General features: G+C 49.1%; 1 protein-coding gene across 6 annotated transcripts in view; it reads left to right on the top strand.

Moving 5' to 3' along the window:
* PCGF5 (polycomb group ring finger 5) overlaps positions 1-18664 on the top strand; it is a 295109-nt gene that overhangs the window by 269003 nt on the left and 7442 nt on the right. For 5 of the 6 annotated variants that reach the window (XM_029609855.1, XM_029609854.1, XM_029609857.1 and 2 more), the window contains one exon: positions 8050-8139. The exons of the other annotated variant lie outside the window; for it this stretch is intronic. In XM_029609855.1, the coding sequence (XP_029465715.1) occupies positions 8050-8139 (90 nt within the window). The remainder of the gene's footprint in view (positions 1-8049; positions 8140-18664) is intronic. 6 annotated transcript variants of the gene reach the window in all.

Here is an 18664-nt window from a genome sequence, read left to right on the forward strand (position 1 = left end):
CATGTAAGCTGATTTTCAAAGAGAAACCCTGCAGAGTTCCCTTTAAAAATTCAGGGCTGGTAGGGATTTGTACCCATGAACATTTCAGCTGCTTTATAGCTAGTTCAGAGTACACACAGTTAGGTATGTGCGGCGATTTCAAGATGAAATCCCCATGTAATACTGTACCTGGTCCCCACCCCAGTCTTCCACTGCCAAGAGTATGTCCACATGCTTTTGGTCATTGAGGGAAGGGCAATTTTCAGTCTGGGCAACTTACCTGGATAACTGCTTGCTTTCCTAAGCAAATCCCTTCAAAAATTGCCCTTTGAATGGACAAGAGATTATTGGACGCTGCTGCTGAACTTTTTAAGATCTAGAAATGGAGCTTGGTAGTTTTGAGTAATATAGGTTCTGGGAAAATATTTTTCCAAAGTGTCTTGAGGGGTTTTTCCCAAATATAAAAAGAGGGTAGCTTTCCAAGCCATTTCTGCAGGTAAAATAGTGCTTTATCTGCAGAAATGGGCTTTTTAAAAATTGCCAACCCTAGATGCAGGTGAAAGTATGCGTTCAGGGCCTGTATGTGCATATTTTTACATGCAGTACTTGGAGGCATTCCCATGGGCAGGGTTGGGGAGGTTTGCACTTAGGTATATTTTGAATTTTCAAAAGTATGCTCATACTATTTCTTGGAAAAATTAGAAGGTGGATAGTTTTTCAGTAGTAGTTTTCAAAGGGAAAGCATGCGTGTATGTTCACTTTGAAAATAAGTGTAAAGTCTCTGGGTAAAATGTAAAGTTGGGTAAAAAGTACCTGCAGACTTTGCACCAATGCAGGCAGTTTTAAAATTACCCTCATTAACTGCTTTAAAGAAATATTGTGTGTTTACTGAGAAATCATTTTTTCCCTGTATGTACCTGGATCAGTCCAGACAGTGGGTTATATCCCCCGACCAGCAGATGGAGTCAGAACAGAGTTTGAGAGCGTCAGCATATAGAGTAGTGCACCCTCTGCTGGAGCTCAGTATTCTTCTGACTCCAGCAGATGTGAGCAGGGGGATCCACTAGCTCCCCCAGATTGACAGGGTTTCTTCATTTTTGGTTATTTCTTTCTTTTTCTCCACAGTATTTCCCTGTCTTATGTTTCTCTTCATTTTGGATCCTTAAAATTTAAAAAAAAAAAAAAAAAAAGACTTTTCAATTTTTGAGGAGGCATGTGTCTGTGGCTCTGCCTTCTCTATTCTGTACTCCTTTCCTCTTCCGTTGGGGTAAGTGGAAGTTTTTTGAGTTTCTTTCTCCACAGGTTTGCTTCTTTTTGGTGGTGCCCCGTGGATGCCGGTGGTTCCGGCCGCTCCACGTGTCGTTTGTGGGTCCCGTGGTTCGCAAGCTCCGCCCGCGGGTGTGTGCTCAACTGAAACGGGGGTTTTTCCCCCGCAGTTCCTGGACCCCTTCGGCGGGTTGTTAGGGCCATTCCAGGCCCCCCCGCGGCACTAGCTCGTTTTTGGGCCCCCCCCCCCCCCAAGGCTTTTTTCCCGGTGCTGACAAGCCGCGGTCCTCGAGGTGTGAGGCCTGCGGCGAACCGGGGAATCAATTTCTGAGGGAGGGGCTTTGTGAGCGGTGCTTCCCCGACGGGGAAGGCACCCTGCAGTCCTCCGGTGCGATTTCGGACCTGCCTCCCCCTCAGCCCGGGCGGCTCGGGCCAGCCACGACGCCGCCTTTGGCGGGAACGGCGGCCATTTTAGGGGGACAGCGTGAGACGGACTCACTCCCAGATGCAGACAGGATTGGTTGCACTGGCTCTCAACAGGCTTTGCCCCCCGGCGGGGGGGTTTGCCCGACCGGGGCTCCCAGGACTGTCCCCCCCCCCAGGGATTCCAATCAGCTCCCCGTTTTTCTCACCTGATTTTATTCTGGCAATGCCACATGGCTTATTTGCAGGGTATGGGAGCGCAGGCGCCGAATCCCCTGGGGGCCCCTCCCCCCCCAAGGTTCCTAAACTTGCTGTTGGTCTCACCGCCTCGCCCGTTACGCCTGGATCCCTGCCGGGTCCCTCTCCCGTGCCACCCCGGCGTACCACGGGGGCGGCTTCGCCGGTGAGAGACGACTCCCCGGAACCCCCGGAGGCGCATCCGGATGGACATATGGAGGGGGACTACCCTCGAGCCCTACGGATTTTTCAAAAAGAAGAGCTGGATGAACTCATCCACCATATTATTCAGGAGCTGGACCTCGACCCACCTCCAGATCCGCCGATCCCTGTGGCTCCTGCTGTCGCCATCTCTTCTCGCAAAGGGGATCCAGTACTTTCCACCCTCCGTCCTAGGGCAAGGGCTTTCCCTATCCATGAGTCCTTCCTACAGCTTCTCACCAGGGAGTGGGACACTCCCGAGGCGTCCTTGAAAGTCACACGCGCCATGGAAAAGCTATACCCGCTCCCTGAGGATTTTTTGGATCTTATCAAGGTGCCCAAAGTGGACTCAGCGGTGTCGGCAGTGACCAAGAGGACAACCATCCCGGTCACGGGTGGAACGGCCCTGCGGGATACGCAGGACCGTAAACTAGAAACCTTCCTCAAGAGGGTCTTCGAAGTCTCTGCCCTAGGTATGTGGGCCGTGATGTGCAGTTCGCTTGCGCAAAGGGCCAGCTTACTCTGGGTACAGCAGCTTCTCACCTCTCAGGAGTTGCCCCCGAAGAGGCCGCCCAGGCGGACCGTCTGGAATCTGCCATAGCATACGGGGCGGACGCCTTGTATGATCTCTTTCTCGTAATGGCGTGGTCCATGGTTTCGGTTGTAGCAGCCCGACGGCTCTTGTGGCTTCGCAACTGGGTGGCAGATGCTTCCTCCAAGTCGAGCCTTGGCTCCCTCCCCTTTCGGGGAAAGTTTTTATTTGGAGAGGACCAGGATCAGATCATCAAGTCACTGGGGGAAAATTCGGTGCATCGGCTGCCGGAGGATAGACAGCGTTCCTTCAGGTCTTTTTCTTCTGGTAGAACCAGGGCCAGGGCACAGCGACGTTATAGGTCTTACCGGCAGTCCGGTTCCCGGACACAGCCGACAAGTTCCCAGCCTTGGTCTCGTTCCTTTCGTGGGCGGAAGCCCGCGAGAGAGGGTCCAGGGCAGGGAAATCCGCCCACAAAGTCCTCCCAATGATGCCAAAGGAGCCCACTTCTCACCTCCCCGAATCGGAGGACGCCTCATGGACTTCTACGAGGAGTGGGCAGTTATCTCCATGGACCAGTGGGTGCTGGACACCATAAGAGACGGTTACGCCTTGGAGTTTGTCCGCCCCCCCGAGGGACCGGTTCATCTTCTCCCCCTGCGGTTCGGATCTCAAGAGGATAGCGGTTCAACAAACACTAAACCGACTGCAGGAAATAGGGGCCATCGTTCCCGTCCCCTTCGAGGTGGGCTTGGGCCACTATTCCATTTACTTCATCGTTCCCAAAAGGACGGTTCCTTTCGGCCCATCCTGGACTTGAAGGAGGTAAACAAGGCCCTCAGGGTCAGCCGATTCCGCATGGAGACTCTTCGATCAGTGATTGCCGCAGTGCACAAGGGAGAATTCCTCGCTTCACTGGATTTCTCTGAAGCATACTTGCACATTCCCATCCTGCCGGCTCACCGGCGGTATCTTCGCTTCAAGATTCTCGGTCAACACTTTCAGTTCAAGGCACTTCCCTTCGGTTTGGCGACCGCACCTCGGACCTTCACAAAGATCATGGTAGTGGTGGCGGTGGCCCTCCGCAAGGAGGGTATCCTAGTACATCCGTACCTAGACGACTGGCTGATTCGAGCAAAGTCCTTCTCACATGGTCAGACCTCAGTGGCCAGAGTAGTACAATTCCTACGCTCTCTGGGCTGGGTGGTGAACCTTCCAAAGAGTTCCCTTGTGCCCTCGCAACACCTGGATTTCTTAGGAGCGAGCTTCGATACCCGGCGGGGTATGGTGTTCCTGCGCCAGGACAAGGCGCAAGCCCTGAGGGAGCACGTGTCTTGGTTTTCGGCTTTGGAAGAACCAACTGCCTGGAATTATCTGTAGCTCCTGGGAGTAATGGCCTCCACCATCGACATGGTACCCTGGGCGTTTGCACACCTGCGTCCACTGCAGGCGTCCCTGCTATCCCGTTGGAAACCAGTCTCCCAGGAGTATCAGGCGATCCTGCCGCTTCCACCATTAGCCAGGAAAAGCCTGGATTGGTGGCTTGTCCCCTCGCATCTGGCTCGGGGAGTCTCGCTCGAGGTTCCCAATTGGGTGGTGGTGACCACCGATGCCAGCCTCGCGGGATGGGGCGCCGTCTGCGACAGAAGCGCCACACAGGGGACTTGGACGCCAGAGGAGGCAAAGTGGCCGATCAATCGCCTGGAAACGAGAGCCGTGCGTTTCGCTCTCCAGCGTTTTCTTCCCCTGGTGCGACACAGAGAGGTGAGGATCCTCTCGGACAACGCCGCCACCACCATGGCCTACATCAATCATCAAGGGGGGACAAGAAGCAAGCATGTCTCCCTCGAGTCAACTCCCCTGATGGAGTGGGCAGAGAGCAATCTCGTCCGGATAGCGGCCTCTCACATCGCCGGGGTGGACAACGTTCAGGCGGACTTCCTGAGTCGTCAACAGCTAGACCCCGGCGAGTGGGCTCTCTCCGACGAGGCAATGCATCTCATCGTCCGTCGTTGGGGGACTCCACGCCTCGATCTAATGGCGACCTTTCTCAACGCCAAGGCTCCACGCTTCTTCAGCCGCAGAAGAGAGCGCAGCGCGGAGGGGGTGGATGTCCTCGCCCTTCCGTGGCCGTCGGATCAACTGCTCTATGTGTTTCCTCCTTGGCCTCTGGTCGGCAAGGTTCTCCGCAGGTTGCAACATCATCGAGGGACTGTAATTCTCGTCACCCCGGAATGGCCCCGTCGGCCATGGTTCTCAGATCTACTTCAGATGACGGTGGACGGCCCACTTCGCCTGTCCCATCTTCCTCATCTTCTGCGTCAGGGGCCGGTATTTTTTGAGCAGGCAGAACTCTTCTGTCTTGCGGCCTGGCTTTTGAACGACGCCGTCTCCGCCACAGAGGCTACCCGGAGACAGTGATCTCAACGATGCTTCGTTCCCGCAAGCCTTCGACCTCCGTCGCTTACGTTCGAGTTTGGAAGGTCTTCGAAGCCTGGTGCTCCGACCGCGGGGTCTAAACCATGGAGGCGACTGTCCCGCTGATCCTTCATTTCCTACAGGATGGTCTGGATAAAGGTCTCGCCTATAATTCGCTCCGGGTTCAGGTGGCGGCCTTGAATGTCTTGGTACAGAAGGACTGCTCTCTACCCCTTCAGCCGGATATCGCACGTTTTCTGAAGGGTGCCAAACACCTACGGCCACCGGTCAGGGATCCTTTCCCTTCTTGGAGCCTCAACTTGGTGCTGCGAACGCTGTCGGGCCCTCCTTTTGAACCCCTGAGGGGGTCCTCCCTCAAGGACCCTGACCCTCAAGACGGTTTTCCTGGTAGCCATCTCTTCTGCTCGCTGGATCTCAGAGCTCCAAGCCTTGTCCTGCCGGGAACCTTATCTGCGTTTCTCCGACTCCGGGGTTTCCCTTCGTACGGTGCCATCCTTCCTACCAAAGGTGGTCTCGGTCTTCCACGTCAATCAAACGGTGGAGCTTCCAGCGTTCGCTCCAGAGGAACCCCGGTCTCTCCGGCTCCTGGACGTCAAGCGTGTGCTGCTCCGTTACCTGGAGGTTACCAATGACTTCCGGGTATCCGATCATTTGTTTGTCCTCTGGTCAGGACCGAGGAGAGGTTCTCAGGCATCCAAGACGACTATTGCGCGCTGGATAAAGGACGCCATCTCATCGGCTTACATTGCGGCGGGGCAGGTGCCGCCTCGCAGCATGTCGGCTCATTCCACGCGATCCCAAGCGGCGTCCTGGGCGGAATCTCGCTCCGTTTCCTCCCAGGAAATCTGCCGTGCGGCGACGTGGAAGTCGTTGCACACTTTTTCCAGACATTACAGACTACACCTGGCGCCTCAGTACACGGGTTCTTTTGGCGATCAAGTTCTCCGAGCAAGTCTCTCAGGACCCCACCCGGTTTAGGGAAGCTTGGGTACATCCCACTGTCTGGACTGATCCAGGTACGTACAGGGAAAAGAAAATTATTCCTTACCTGCTAATTTTCGTTCCTGTAGTACCATGGATCAGTCCAGACGCCCGCCACTAGGGGTTTCATTAGGTCCTGCTCGGATTCTTCCAGGTAACTTTCATTCTGTTTGTCTCTGATTATTGTTACTGTTCACAGCTCCTCACAAGTTGACTGTTGGTGGTCCCATTGACCGTTTGTTTACTTATATCTTTCTCTGTTCCTTTTTGGGGACGGATCTGGATCCAAAATGTTGTGTTTTGCTTTTGGGCTTTGCTATACGTAATACTGAGCTCCAGCAGAGGGTGCACTACTCTATATGCTGACGCTCTCAAACTCTGTTCTGACTCCATCTGCTGGTCGGGGGATATAACCCACTGTCTGGACTGATCCATGGTACTACAGGAACGAAAATTAGCAGGTAAGGAATAATTTTCTTTTAATGTTCGTTTAAATGTCATAAGTGTTAATGACCCAAATATATCTTGATGTAGTATCCTTTCTGTAATAGTAGAAGATTGGTCAAAGTGTTGCTAGAGAATTATCATGAGGTATCTGATACTTGGAGATCACTTCTGTAAATGGAAGTAAGGTTCAAGGCAAGCATTCTTTCTACTACTGCTGGAGAAGAGTCAAAATCTCTGGGGCCACCTGTATTTGTGAAGTTTCAAGGCTGGATTCATTCTTTTCTATGTTCTGTTTAAACTCTGCATATAATTTTCAGAATAAATTAAATTACTTCTCTATTTCATTTGTAATTTTAAGAAGAATATGCATCAATAGGTGCATAAAACACTGGTAATTGATCTACAGTCCCTAATGCTTTTGAGTGATTAAGGCAGTAGTTCTGTACATGTAATAGTTGAATGTACATTATTTTCTAAACTAGTCATCAGCTAATTATATCCATGCCACAAATCCCTCCAAGTTTATAAATTACTACTACTACTAAACATTTCTATAGCACTACACAACAAAAGCAGCATTGTACAAAAAAGACAGTCCCTGCTCAATAGAGCTTTCAGTCTAATAAGACAAACATACAGGACAAGAGACTTGGTTAAAAGAAAAGAAAGTTAGTCAAGATTTAAAAGCGGTTTCAAAAAGGTGGGTCTTTAAATGGGATTTAAACATGGCAAGAAAAGGAGCGTGATGCACCAGTTCAGGAAGACTGTTCCAAGCACACAGTGTAGCCAGGTGGAAAGCACAGAGTCTGGAATTGGTAGTAGAGGAGAAGGGCACAGATAGGAGTGACTTATTCAATAAGCGGAGTGCACGAGGAAGGGTGTAGAGAGAGATAAGAGTGAGGAGCTGCAGAGTGAAGGCATTTGTAGGTGAGAAAAAGCTTAACTATATGTGGGAGTGGATGGGGAGCCTTCATATTACAAAAAATAAAACCAGAAATTATGGGTTGTTCATTTTACCAATTTTAAAACATTTTCCGTTTTTCAGTCAAGAACATAAGATTAAATAAATGCCATATTGGGTCGACCAAGAGTCCATCAAACCCAGCATCCTGTCTCCAGCAGTGGCCAATCCAAGTCAAAAGTTCCTGGCAAGTACCCAAACATTAAATAGATCCCATGTTACTAATGCCAGCAACAAGCAGTGGTTATTTCCTATAAATTAATAGCAGTTTATGGGCTGCTTCTTCAGGAACTTATCCTAACCTTTTTTTAAACCCAGCTACACTAGCTGCCTTAACCACATCCTCTAGCAATGAATTCCAGAGCTTAATTGTGCTTTGAGTGAAAAAGAATTTTTTTTTATTTGTTTTAAATGTGCTACTTTCTAATTTCATGGAGTGCCTCCTAGTCCTTGTATTATCCGAAAGCGTAAATAAGTTTCACATTTGCCCGCTCGAGTCCTTTCATGATTTTGTAGATCTCTATCATTTATATATGCAGTTGTGTTTGTTATTTTTCTGATCAGAGCTTTGTCTACTTCACAGTTTCAGTGTCAGAACAACTTGGCTTCACTCCACATGTCTCTCACCCAAACTGCTCTCAAGACAAAACTCTTATCAGAGTCACCCACAACCGTACGTATAAATACATAACACCCTAAAAGACATTTTGAAATTTAATCTTTGTAACAATTATTCCCTTTTGTTTCAAGAAACTTTAGTGAGAGTATATACTGCTGTCTCAAGAAAAGTTTTGGGTGAGGAGAGTGTAGGGGTAGACCAAATTGATGATGGGGGTGGGCAGGGCTGGCAAAGACAGGTTGTAGCTCAGGCCACCAGGCCTGGGGGGTGGGTAGGAGTTGTGCCAGAGGAAAGAGAGGTGAGCTATACAATGCCAGGCCCCCTTCTGTATCACCCTCCTCCCCCTAGACATGCCTTTGCCTCCCCCAAGCTGGTCAAAAGCGGTCCAAGCTGCTCAGTGTGTTGGCAGGCAATAGGATACATGCAACCAGCTGGAGAGAGAGGGTAAGTGCCACAGGGAGAGAGGGCAGGGGGCACCAATCACACTTGCCTGGGGCACCGACAATTATCCTGGGGTGGGGGGGGGAAGAGAATACCTGGGAAACCTAGAAAGGAGAGAAGGGAATGGTGGTATGAGATAAGTGAAGAAGTGGGCACAAGTAATATTTACATGTTGTGAATTTAGCAGATCATTGTGGGGGTTTTTTGTGTTGACCCAGTAGTTTCTTTTTGCTCCTTTGGGCCTCCATCTCTATCAGAACCAGGGCTGGGATCAGGTGCTATAAGCCTTCATTCACAGCTACCCAGGAAATTTTTTCCCCCTTTGTTTTCCTCTCTTTCCCCACCCTAAAAAAATAACCTGCCTAGTTTGGTCATTGCAGTGATGATCTTTGGCCAGGGCCTCCTTCTGGAGCCTTACAATCATGGGTCTTGTGTGCAGCCACCAGGTATCTCCCTGCAGGACTTACTGTCTCTCTCCCCTTTGGAGGCTGTGAACACCGACTCTGCATCATCCCAGCCCCAGCTCCTGTTAGCTGAAAGAACAGAAAGCATGATTCGGGATTCGAACTGGTAGCAGACCATTGTTTTAATTTAATATTTTAATTTTTACGGATATAAAAGGTTAAACAGGTTTAGCAAGGCACGAAATGTTTGTTTGTGTATAAATTTGAACTTATTTTGACTAGAATGCACATCACCTTCATTGTGCTATCAGAAAATATTGTCTGAATTGCTATTGTTAGACTGATCTCATGGGTGATGCGCTTTTAATATCATAAAAGTTGCATAAGATATTAAATCTGTCATGTCAGAGCTGATTCTTCCTATCATACTTACTAAATGCCGACAAACCTTGCAGTGGGTGCCCAATGATATTTAAACATACTGAATTTTGTGGGGTTGAACATCAAAATGTGTTATTATTTGATAAGTTTGTCACAGTTGTTTTCCATGAGAAATATTAAATGTAGTTTACTGAAGTAGAAGATATTATTTTGTTAAATATTTTTCTTACGAACTATTTAAATTTCCTGCTGAGCAGAATGTGTTCCACCAGGCATAAAATGTACTGCGAAAGAACTTTGACAGTATGGAGGTAGTCCAGGGATTCCCAACTGTTGTGCCATGGCATACTAGTGTTCCACGGAGGAAACTGGCATTCTGCAAAATCTTTGGCCATCTGCAGAGGAAAGATGGGGGCAGGTTACAGCCACCACTGCCAGCAGCAATGTCTTGTTCGCTCCTGCTCTACCCTTGACTCACCATTGCCTACCATCAGCAGGGGGAGTCAGTGAGCAGTACTTCTTACCTACTGCTGTTGCCTGTTCTTTTTCTGGCTTCCTTCTGAAGTCAGAATTGCACAGAGCCCCATAGTCTTGCAAGACCCATTGGTCCCATGTAGTTTCAACTTTAGAGGGGATTTGTCATAGAAGACAGTGTCAGCAACAACAGGTAAGATTCACTCCTTACTGTATTCATCTTGCCAGCTGGAGGCCATGCCGAGAGGAATGTGATACCAAAAGTGCTGGGAAGAAAGAGGTGTTGATACCACGACGGGGTGAGAGGAAAGGGAAGGGAATATGGTGCTGGTGCCAGCAGGAAAGGCAGGAAGAGAAAATGGTTCTGATGCCAAAGCAGGAGTAGAGGTACTTGAAGTAGGGAGGGCAGTGCATACAGGCCTCTGCAGCCAAAGCTAGTTTATATGCAGAGTCCCTGGCAGATGAGAGGAGCAGGCAGAAAGAGCAGCATCAGATTCCCTCCTTTGCTGCTGCCTTTCTTGTTTTCTCTGGCTCATATTGGCCATGGGAGATGGAGAGGAAGCCCTGCTGAGCTGCTTCTCTGCCTCTCACAGCTGATTGTTTCTTGTGAACAGAATGAGTTAATCTGCTGCGGGAGCTGGGAGAAAAAGTCTTGTGGTAGGCACTGCTTCTTCCTACTCTGGTGTCAGTTTGTAGTTTCCTCCTGCTCCTTTGGACATCCAGCTTATTTGGAACCAGTTTCTAATGTACTAGAGCACCTTGGGTTCTAATTCATAATTCCCTGTATGTACCCAGATCAGTCCAGACACCTGGGTTTTGCCTCCGCACCAGCAGATGGAGACAGAGCAAGATTTGATGGGCTCTGCCACATATAGCAGGGTGCCACCCACAGCCTCTCAGTCTTACTCTGTCTCCAGCAGATGGTACAGGTGCAAAGTCCACAGCCTCTGGGATCCCTTGTGGGGAAGTTTTGTAGTTAGTTTAGTTTTCAGCAGGATCTTGTTTCTTGGTGTTATTTTCTTTAAAAAAAAAAAAAAAAAAAAAAACCGAAGAAGACAGTCCCTCATCAAGAGAGCCTCCCAGGGGGGTGGAAGGTTCTGAGGGGACCATCCCCCCCCCTGGTCGAGGCCACTGCTAAGGGTTGAGGACCCGGCCCCTTCTGGTTAGTAGTGTCGGGGGTGACACCGGGGAGCCCGGTTCACTCACCCCTCACTGGTGCAGGAGTCCAGTACCAGGGACAGCAGCCGGCAAGTGTAAAAAAAAAAGTTTTTGTTTGTGCACGCCGACTCTCTGCTGCCTCGTTCGCGGTTCTTTTTTTGTCTGTTGCCTGTATTTTCTTTCCGTGCCTCTTGGTTGTAGCCGGCGAAAGAGAAGAGATGCCTCGGGGGTCTTCGTGCCGCGCGTGCGGCTCTCGTGCGACAGGCTGTGTTCAGGTTGTGCGCTGGGCGGTGAAGGGACATCCGATCCCGGTCGGGGGGGGCGGATTCGGGTGCCGCAGTCGCAGTCACGCGCCAGACCGAGTGTGGACCCGTTCCCGCTCAGCGCGGGAATGGCGGCCATTTTAGGCTCCGTCAGGGAGGCCACGCGGTCGGCGCTGGGGGATGGACCGCTGCCTCCCGCGCTCTCTCCACAGCAGCTGCCGCCCGGGAGGGGGGGGTGCCCCGGGGGGGAGCTGCCTCTCCCTTGCAGGAGGATAGCCCGGGGGAGGCTTCCTCTTCTTTGGATTCCTCCTTTTCTTCCGACTTTGTGCTGCTGATGCACAAAGTGTTTAAAGCTAAGAAGGCAGGGAAGAAGTTGACTCTGGGGGGACTGGGGCTGCAGCGAAAGGCCCAGAAGTGCCAGAGAAGGAACAGGTCCTGGAGGGACTCGGACCCGCCAAAAGATAAGCGACAGTTGCGGTCCGCCCCTCAAGAGTCGGACACGGAGTCCACGTCTCAGGATGAGACGGATCCCCAGGTGAGGCCCCTGGGGGGGGGGGGGGCCGATGACGGGGATGTGGAGGTACCAGCTCAGCCAGGTACCAGCAAAGGAGCTCCAGCGGTGGAAGGGGACGACCCGAAGGTGGTGCATCTTTTTAAGAAGGATGAATTGGCACCGCTTATCCCGGCCATTCTTTTAGGAGCTCGGCATAGACGGCCCGCCGGTGGAGTCCCGTCTGGGAGCCAAAATGGATCCGGTTTTGTTGGGCCTCAGGGGGCCCATGGTGGCTTTTCCATTCCACTTCTCGGCGACGGATCTGCTCTTCCGGGAATGGGACAATCCGGATTTGGGCCTGAAGGTTAGCAAGGCCATGGACAAGCTATATCCCCTTCCAGAGGACGCCTTGGAGCTTCTCCGACTAGCTAAGGTGGATGCAGTGGTGTCGGCCATGACAAAGAGGTCCACGATTCCAGTGACAGGAGCTACAGCCCTTAAGGACTTACAGGATAGGAAGCTGGAGCTTCAGCTGAAGAAGGTCTTTGAGGTTTCGACTCTGGGTGTCCGGACAGCGATATGTAGTAATTTTGCCCTGCGGGCGGGCCTTTGCTGGGCTCAGCAACTCCAGGCCAATGCCGGCCTTTCAGAAGAAGAAGCTGCTCAAGCGGGTCGCCTGGAGGCGGTGATCGCTTACAGCGCTGACGCGCTGTATGACCTTTTACGCACATCAGCCAGATCCGTGGTCTCCGTGCACCGGCTCCTTTGGCTTCGCAACTGGGCGGGGGATGGTTCTTCCAAGGCCCATCTTGGCTCATTTCCGTTCAAAGGGAAGTTATTGTTTGGCAAGGAGTTGAATGATATGATGCAATCCCTCGGAGAGAATAAGGCTTATAAACTTCTGGAGGACAGGCCTCGGCCTCGGGGTTCGTTTTCCAATACGTCTAGGTTTCGGGGGAACAGGAAGTCTCTGCCAGCGAGGTCTTCTGGGTCTTCTTACCGTCCAAGCTCGTCCCGACAGCCGTCTTGGTCTCAGTCTTTTCGTGGCAGAAGATTCGGGAAACAAGGTGGCCCTCCAGCGGGGACGGGGGCTAAGAGTTCACAATGAAATTTGTTCGGTCCATTCCTCTCGACAGGTTCCTCTCCCAGTGCCAAACGTGGGAGCCAGATTGGCCCTGTTCTTCGAGGAATGGACCAGAATAATGTCGGACCAGTGGGTCCTCTCCGTGATAAGTCAAGGTTACGCTTTAGATTTTGTACAGACTCCTGCAGACAAGTTCCTCGTCTCGCCCTGCGATTACCGGGAGAAGCGAGTGGCGGTGCAGGGAACGCTGCAATGTCTGCAGGACTTGGGGGCAATAATTTCGGTTCCTCCAGAACAACAGCGCCAGGGCCGATACTCCATTTACTTCATAGTCCCCAAAAAGGAGGGGACATTCAGACCAATATTGGACTTGAAGAGTGTCAACCGGTGCCTTCGGATACCGCACTTCAAAATGGAGACGATTCGGTCGGTGGTCGCCTCGGTTCGGCCAGGCGAGTTTCTGGCCTCTCTGGATCTCACGGAAGCATATCTCCATATCGGCATCCAACCATTTTACCAGAGGTTCCTCAGGTTCTGCATTCTGGGCAAGCACTATCAGTTCCGAGCTCTCCCTTTCGGCCTCACCACAGCTCCTCGCACGTTCACCATGGTGGTGGTGGCGGCACAGCTCCGACAAGAGGGCTTCCTGGTGCATCCCTACTTGGACGATTGGATGATTCAGGCGAAGTCCGAGATGCAGTGTCAGACGGCGGTCACCAGAGTCCTCCAGCTCTTGTGATCTCTCGGATGGGTGGTCAACCTTGCCAAGAGTCGTTTGGCTCCGACCCAGTTCCTGGATTTTTCTGGGAGCGCTGTTCGGCACGAGGCAGGGCAAGGTATTTCTCACCAAGGAACGAGTGGTCAAGCTACAAAGTCAGGTGCGGCACCGGGGGCGTGGTCGAGGCCTCCGGACCAGCCCCCGGGTCGGGTGATGGCGCGTCAGCAGCCCACTGGCGCGCGCAGATTTACGCCTGCTGAAAGCAGGCGTAAATCTGCCAACAAAGGTGGGGGGGGGGGGGGGGTTTAGATAGGGCCGGAGGGGATGGGTTAGGTAGGGGAAGGGAGGGGAAGGTGCGGGGGCATGGAAAGAAAGTTCCCTCCGAGGCTGCTCCGATTTCGGAGCGGCCTCGGAGGGAACAGGCAGCGTGCGCCGGACTCGGCGCGCGCAAGTTGCACAAATGTGCACCCTCTTGCGCACGCCGACTCCGGATTTTATAAGATACGCGCGGCTACATGCGTATCTTATAAAATCCAGCATACTTTTGTTCGCGCCTGGTGCGCAAACAAAAGTACGTGCTTGCGTAAATTTATAAAATCTACCCCCATATGTACAAAAGTGCACATGGACTTCAGCCATAATATGCAAAGTGGACTTAACACACGCAAGCCAGCTTTGAAAATTAACAGATATGTGCAAACTCCTGCATGACACACAGACCTCCATTGGTGCAGGTGTAAATAAATGTTCACACATACATTTTATGTTCTTACTTTTGATTTGATTTTTAACATTATTTTTATTTGAATTTAATCAAATATATATATATACATATTTGAAAGCAAAATAGGTTATACAAACTTAGTAATTACATACAGAAAAAGTTTAAAACAGAAGAAAAGACTAATTTGTAGAACCACAAAAAGACCTCAAATAATGGGGGAAAGAAAAAGATCATTAGGGCAAAGACCTAAAAAAAAAAAAAAAAAAAAAAAGCATGCACAGCAAATCATGGCAAAACCCAGAGCAGAAACTGCCATTTCATAACAAGCCTAATGCACTAGGATTAAAACATATATCTAATAGCATTCAAGACCACAAAACATTTCACAAAGCTGTCGGACTATACAGGTGGCTCCCAAAGAAGTGACCTCTGATCTCAAGGCCAAAAATTTCTTCCTTCACTCCTGCAGTGCCTTTGCTAGATCAGGAAACATCTACATTTTTTCCTCTTTAAATAAGACCTCACAATAATGAAAAAAGATGAAGAATATGGTTTCTATCCTGGAAAAATACAAAAGAAACCAACAAATTAGCTCTGGAAAAAGGCCTTTGTTCCTGAATTTTCCAAAAAATCAGTTAAATCAAGAGGAGTGTTCTGTACTTCTCTATCCAAATTCTTCTTAACAGATGGTAAATACAAAATTTTTTGGCTAGGAGGCAGCGCTGGTTCTGAAACTTGCAACACATCCTTCATATATGATTTGCACATCTCAATAGGAGAAATCATTGGCGTGTGAGGAAAATTTAAAACATGTAAATTCAACCCTTCGTGAAACCGATGTTAAATCTGTAATTTGTTTAACCTGTATCTCATTAATCTGGCTAGCAGCAATGAACACAAAGAAAAGGATCGGTAAAAAAGACTTTATTGGATCTTGCCCGACTCTGGCCGAGTTTCGCTCTTCTAGGAGCTGCCTCAGGGGCTTGCCAGCCACGTCTGTTGGCTCTTCCACAATCACACTATTTTCTGTATGATTCACAAGATATTGTGTATTGAGAATACATTCGTTTCCAGACTCCACGACACACTGCAGTCCTGCTGTCGATAATAAACACCAATGCTGAAGTGATATTACTGCTAGAAATTAAAAAAGACTTTCTTGCAACTTAACCTAGCAATGAATGTATTCTCAATACACAATACCTTGTGAATCATACAGAAAATAGTGTGATTGTAGAAGAGCCAATAGACGTGGCTGACAAGCCCCTGAGGCAGCTCCTAGAAGAGCGAAACTTGGCCAGAATCTGGCAAGATCCAATAAAGTATTTTTTACTGATCCTTTTCTTCGTGTTCATTGCTGCTAGCCATCTTGGATCGGCTTCCGCTTTGTTTCTTGGGACCATCTCGTTAATCTGGGAAACACAGGCCTTCAAATTAGAAACACTATTTTTGCAAGATGATAAATGCTGGTCTTGATTTTGGAATTTGGAATGAATGTCAAGAGTTATAGTAACCAATGAGGAAACAGATTGCTCAATGGTAGCCATTGCAGACCAAAGGCTATCCATCATCACTGTAGAAGGTTTAGACAATGTAGTTCTAACTTGGAGGGAGGAGATAACTTCTTGGACCTCCTGTGATCCAGCACCCAAGGACCCATGCAGCAGAGGAACATCACCCAATGCCAAGATCTCAACATCCGCACCGCTAGCATGTCTCACTGGCCCCCAGGGTCGATGACAAATCTCCACTGCATCTCGCTTTATTTCACTCACAGCAGGGGACAGGCAGGCACCGACCAATAATGCAGTGACATCGCTAGAACCTCGTTTACATTCTGGCATCTCAACCACTACACGTGCAGCAGCACCTGGGGGCCACAACATCAAGTAGTCTTCGGGGCTTAGTGAAACTTCAGCCGTTGACAGATCAGCAGCCCCAGAGCCAGCCAAGTCGAACTCGGATACCGGCAGAAGCAGAATGGGTGAGTACTCCGGTATGGTGATTTGCCGGGCTGTTGCCACAAAAGGAAAACTTCTCACCGCACCTTTCCTCTTGTCCATAGCCACAAAGAAAGGTGAATAAGCAAATTAAGAAGAAATAGCCAGGAAATCTCAGGAGCTAGAGCACCACATCTGCTCAGGGCGCCATCTTGACACACACACCCTTTACTTTTAGTCTTAGAAAGTAAGTGCGTAAATGTTTCCCTGCCCTAACTCAGTACCTAGGAATGCCTCTTTCAAGTATGCATGAAATTGCTTCTGCACATACTTTTTCTATGTATAGTCCCTTTATGCACTCCATAGCAGGGATATATAGATACTCAGCAAAGTACAGCTGGAGGGGGAGCCAGTACGAGGAGGGACGGGGGAGCCAGTACGAGGAGGGACGCGAAACAAGAACTAGCGCGTCTGCAGCTGAAACGGCTTAGAGGGACGAGTATCGGAGGTTCCCCGAACAGCCCCTGCTCACCTGATGACATCATCCGCAGCCTCAATTTAAACCTGAGGACGGCGGTGGTAAGCTGGGAGCCAGTACGAGGAGGGACGCGAAACAAGAACTAGCGTGTCTGCAGCTGAAACAGCTTAGAGGGACGAGTATCGGAGGTTCCCCGAACAGCCCCTGCTCACCTGATGACATCATCCGCAGCCTCAATTTAAACCTGAGGACGGCGGTGGTAAGCTGGGAGCCAGTACGAGGAGGGACGCGAAACAAGAACTAGCGCGTCTGCAGCTGAAACGGCTTAGAGGGACGAGTATCGGAGGTTCCCCGAACAGCCCCTGCTCACCTGATGACATCATCCGCAGCCTCAATTTAAACCTGAGGACAGCGGCGCGCAGCCGCCGGCGCGCCAAAGGGGCGCACCCCTGGGAGCATTTTTCGTTTCCTGCTTTCCTGGCTCTTGAATCGAGTTATATATTGTGCTGATTGAATGGGAAAGAAAAGGAAGGTGAAGACGGCAGCCTCTACTCCAGTGCGAGGAGCTGTATCCGGACCAATGGATCAACATCTAACGAGGAGGGTAAGTCAACCCACCAGGGAGGATATTCCGGACATCTCCTTCTCCTCAGGGACATCTCTTAGTCCCGCCATAGACCAGTTCCCCAATATGCCCCCCAGCAAGGAGGGGATCAGCAATAATTCTGATTCCCCAAATATGGCCTTAAAATCGCCAGATGCTAGAGGGACATCACCAGGTATGCAGGAAGGGGCTTCTGCTCTTAATGAGAGGGGATTGTTACCGATAGGTAATATGGTTGAGATTGAAAGTGATGCAGAACCACCGGACAATATTACTCTGGTTGATGTATGGAGGGTGGTCACTAAAATGGAAAGAATGCTTTCTCTTTCCATGGCTCATTCCACCAGTTTGGAATTGGAAACTAGGAAGTGCTTGGAGGACCATAATAAGAGAATTCAACAATTGGAAAATTCTAGAGAATCAAGTAATGCTCAGATGTCTACCCTACAAACTACAAGTACTGTATTTATGAAAGACTCTCTAATGATTTTTAAAAAATTGGAGGGTCTGGAAAACACTACAAGGAAAAACAATCTAAGATTCCTGAATTTTCCCTGTATTAGGCTAATGTCAGCCCAAGAGTTATTTAAGAGATATGTAACAGAAATTTTGGGAATAGTTAAAGAATTGACAATATCAAAGATGTACTATCTACCAGTAAAAAAAAGAGAGGTAGCAAGTTCTGAGGGTGGGATTGATAGATTGGTACCAACTAGCCCCAATCTAACTGATTTTCTAGAATCGTCTAATGATGATATTCAAACTAGAGCTACATTATTAGTAACGTTTAGTTTGGAAAGTGATAAAAATGTGGTTCTTCAGAATTATTTTAGGAACAAGGAGATTATGTATTGTGGTCAGAAAATACAAGTATTTCCTGATGTTTCCAAGGATACCCAATTGAGAAGGAAACAGTTTTTAGAATTGAGACAGAGGGTGTTATCCCTTGGGACCACCTTCTATCTTAAATTTCCGTGCAAATGCCTAATTACTTTTCAAAGAAATAAATTTGTGTTTCTGGATCCTTCTCATTTGGAATCTTTTCTTTTGGATAAGGGTGGATAAGCTAGGAACACCCTCCTAAATTTGGGGAAGAATACTGGTTATTAAAGTAGGTGTACTCCTAAGTATCATAAATAATTATGAAAATGTTCCTATGTTTATACTGTTCAGTTGAGGCTCCCCTTTATGTGGGATTGTTATTGTTTTCACATAATTATATTGTGGTTGAATACTTAGGTATTTATGTTAGTATTATGTTGATGTGAAACAATATGTCTTATTTCTTTTCTGTAAAATGATGAGGAAATTATAATAAACTATAAATTAAAAAAAAAAGTACAGCTGGAGAAGAGACGGCTGAGGGAGGATATGATAGGTGACTATAAAATTGAGTAGAATAGAATGGATAAATGTG

This window comes from Rhinatrema bivittatum, chromosome 7 (assembly GCF_901001135.1).
Source record: "Rhinatrema bivittatum chromosome 7, aRhiBiv1.1, whole genome shotgun sequence".
Taxonomy (NCBI): Eukaryota; Metazoa; Chordata; class Amphibia; order Gymnophiona; family Rhinatrematidae; genus Rhinatrema; species Rhinatrema bivittatum.